Below are 3816 nucleotides of genomic sequence, written 5' to 3'. Positions count from 1 at the left end.
GTAAGACACAGCGTATGAGCAACTTGCGTGTATGCTTGGTATAAGAGTTTGTTTTATAGATTTGTGGTTGAAATTGAATATGTTTTGATATGATTTATGTAAAGCTTTCAATTTTTGAGGTGAGAAAGTAATTATGTATTTATTAGTGTATTTATTACTTATAAATACTTAATGGTATAAAACTAAAGAGGATCAGAGTTAAGGTATATGTAGTTATGATTTTTTATATACCTTTTAATATTTAATTCTCGTTTAATTTTTAAAAAATACATTTCTCTACTTCAATTTACGGTGAAATACAGATTTTCCTTCAGCTTATTCGCTTGCAGATCCATTTCGCTGCAAAACTTGCTCCGGATTGAGTTCATCAAATTCTTTAGAGTATCTATAAACGAAATACATGCAACCAGCAAAAACAACTGCAACAGTAAAAAGTCAAAGTTAAAATATTTTTATAAAATATAAATTTATTTAAAATTAAAAAAAAAACTGTTGTACTGAAAATAGCCACAAATAGAACCAGCAGCTCAGCGGAGTCTCTAGCAAAATCGAAAGATAGGCATGCCTAGGTTAACATTTTTTCTGCAAAAAGCTGCCAACTTTAAAATTTTTTTGTGCATCTGAATTGAATGATTAATATTTTTTTTGTATATCTGATGCCTTTTTTAGGTTGCCACTTATTTACAGATTTCAAAAATTAAAAAAAACACAAATAAGCTACCACTTTTACAAAATTAAATTATAGAGGTGTAAGGACGTTTGGTGTTAAATTTTTTTACAAGAGAGTTGCCACCTTTTAAAAATATTAATTTTAAACAACTGATAATATAAACTAACTATTACAAACTGGCTTTTAAAATATGGGTTTAAAAGCCTTACTATTACTATCGCGTAAGGTTGCCACCTCTTTACATTTTTTATTCAAGTAAATTAAAATCAATAGAAAACGAACAAAAATTTTACTTTTGAGTCTTTTTTTTTATATCTGATTATGTCTATGTTAAAACGAAAATCGTGCATGGTGTTAAGATTTTTTTGAAAGAGAGTTGCCACATTTTTCAAAAATATTAATCATACTCAACTGAAAACATAAACTAACTATTGCAAAATATATTTTAAAATATTTGAACTTATTGGCTTAGTATTATTATTGAACAGGGTTGCCACCTTTTTAAATTTTTTATGCAAGTATCCTGGTTCAATTAATATAATTTATATTCAGGTATCAAACTAAAATCGCTTATGCAAGACTTCGATCACGGATAAATTTTAAAAGTGTTGCCACTTGCTCATTTCTTTATTATATTAAATTTTTAAAACAGAAGAATTATATTAAGGAAAAACTGAAAATTGAAAATTTTACGAAGAATTTCTCTCAGTGATACTTTGCGAGGGGTTGCCTATATTATTGCTTCATAATTAATTTAAACCAATAAAATAAAAGTATTAGAATATCAAACTGGTCGGCCTTAAGATAGACACTAGATAGAATACTTTCCTTTAGAGTTGAAAGAAACTGTTTTTGAAACCAGTAAAAAAATTAAAAAAAACCAAAATTTAAGATAAGTCTCTTTTCTACGAAATATTTTGACAAAGAGTTGCCACCTGTTTAATTTTTTTTATTCAATCATGAAAATATGACAATGCGGCCAAAATGAGCAAGGAAATATGAATTTTGGCCACAGATAAAATTTGAAAGAGTTGCCACCTGTTTGATATAAAAATTAAAAGTAATTTAGTGAGCATAAATAATATTCAAATATTCGCAACAAAACGAAGGTATTTGACAAATATTTAACATAAACAAAAGTCGAGTTTCGTACTCACATTAGGGTGGGTTAAAAAAAAAACGAATTTTGGACGCCAAAAAGAAACTTATCTATCTAATAATTCGAGAAAATTAGCACAATGTAAGGCGGAGGATCTACAGGTCACATTTAAGAGCTCATATTTGCATAAGTTTTTGTAGAGATCTCTAAGAACATATTTCTCAGAACACTAAGCAAAAGAAACAATCCGTTGTTTTGACTCAACCTAACCAATATATAACATTATGTTCTCTCTTCTTATGTAAAACAGCTGCTGCTTTCTCATACTCACCCGTGGTACACAAATTGAATACCATAAGCATATGAAATTCAACGGTGACGAATAGAAAAAGGCAATGAAAGAACAAATCACCCACAATGAAGCACACAATAACGGCGAAAGCTGGCGAAAAGAAAGCGTATAAACTCTGCAAAAAAAAAGGAAAATTATTAGATGTTTATAAGGGTTGTCATACATATGTAGATGCACATCACCTCACAGAGTCCAGCGAACAGAAAGAAACCCGCCATGAAAGCGACCAAATTGGAGAGGAACGTGATCCACAAGTACGTCGTTGGATGGCCATATGCTGTAATTAGCAATGAAACAAGCACCATTTTAATTTAACACTTTCAAACTTCTCATATTTCGCTGATTTTACTTCCATTTAATGGCAAGATTTCGTGATTTTTTTATAGAAATATTTCTTTCTTTCGAAAAATCCTTTATACCCACCGCTACGCTGCACTTTTAGCTGATAGTAACGCGGATGTTGATCAAGCGAAAAGAAGGACATAAAGAAAGTTTTTGCGCAAAAGAGTAAGGCTATGCCGATCGCGATAAATTTGTCGCCGCGAAACATTTTCGTACTTACTTTCTATTTTTTTACATTCGAAAATTAATGCCAAAGTGACATAAAAAGGTTACAGGGTAACACCGGGTACCAGAAAGTTCATATAAAGCTTAAAGCTTTAAGAGCTTTTTTAAAGGGTAATTCATTAATATAAAATGTGAACCATTTTGAGGTTCCCTACTTTTTTAAAGAAAAAAACACAGAAACTTCAAATTTAATGGGAATTTTTATTGTCATTCGAAAGTATATATTCATATTTATTTTTTGAAGCTTAGCTCTTTCAAATGTTGGCTGTGGCTACGTCTCAGATTGATGACGCAATTCGAGCATTTCGACTGATAACTGGCGAAAAGCACGCATGATGTTTTGCTCCAAGACCTAAATCGAAGCGGGATCGTCCGACTTTAAACTTAAAATATGACTAACGGTGTGATATCACACGATCTTGGTGGCCAATCGAATGAACCAAAACGTGAAATTATCTGCTCACCGAAGTGTTCTCTCAATAAATCCGTTGAAGTGGCGCCGTCTTGTTAGAAACAAATGTCGTCGAGATCATGAGCTTCAATTTCAGGTACCAAATAGTCGGTTATCATGGCGTTTTAACAGTCGCCATTGACGGTTACGTTCTTACCTGCATAATTTTTGAAGAAATTTGAGGCCCAAAGCTCTCTACAAACTTGTACTACAGCACTCAAGGAGGGTCCGTCTATTCATTACTTCGTCCTGTCTGTTCCTTCACCAGCTTTTGAGTTTCAATTGTACTTATAACTTGGCTGAGCACAAAACATTTTATAGCCCAAATAATGTGGTTATAAGATGGGCAATAGCATGCAAAGTTGTGGAAGGCAAACAAGTACAAATAACAGAAGGGAGAGAAAAAGATAGTCACGCAGGCATATACGCAGTGCGGAGACTTTGTAAGTGGAAACGCAAGCAATTTGCGGAGCACTTTATATAGTTGATTTAAGGACACATGGCAACTGTGCCAATACATATAGTTATATAATATGTGTGCACTGGTGTGGCAGAGGCAGCTGTTTTATTACAGTAGATCTTTGTATACCTGTAAGTGAAATAAATCTGTTTTCATGTCACAGATGCTGCCAAAAACTTGGTGATTATCAGCCAGATTCGTCTGAATAAATACTTGC

The 3816-nt window shown here is 32.3% G+C and overlaps 1 protein-coding gene across 1 annotated transcript; it reads right to left on the bottom strand.

Annotated features, from left to right (window-relative positions):
- Positions 1–315: 315 nt before the first annotated feature.
- LOC120770764 lies at positions 316–2671 on the bottom strand. Its single transcript, XM_040098348.1, has 4 exons — positions 2545–2671; positions 2304–2398; positions 2101–2236; positions 316–419 (listed from the first exon to the last, which is right to left on the bottom strand). Exons 1-4 carry the CDS (start codon positions 2669–2671, stop codon positions 316–318), a joined length of 462 nt encoding a protein of 153 aa, XP_039954282.1.
- Positions 2672–3816: the final 1145 nt, after the last annotated feature.

This window comes from Bactrocera tryoni, chromosome 3 (genome assembly GCF_016617805.1).
Source record: "Bactrocera tryoni isolate S06 chromosome 3, CSIRO_BtryS06_freeze2, whole genome shotgun sequence".
Lineage (NCBI taxonomy): Eukaryota > Metazoa > Arthropoda > Insecta > Diptera > Tephritidae > Bactrocera > Bactrocera tryoni.
This window is presented reverse-complemented; position numbering and strand designations above follow the sequence as displayed.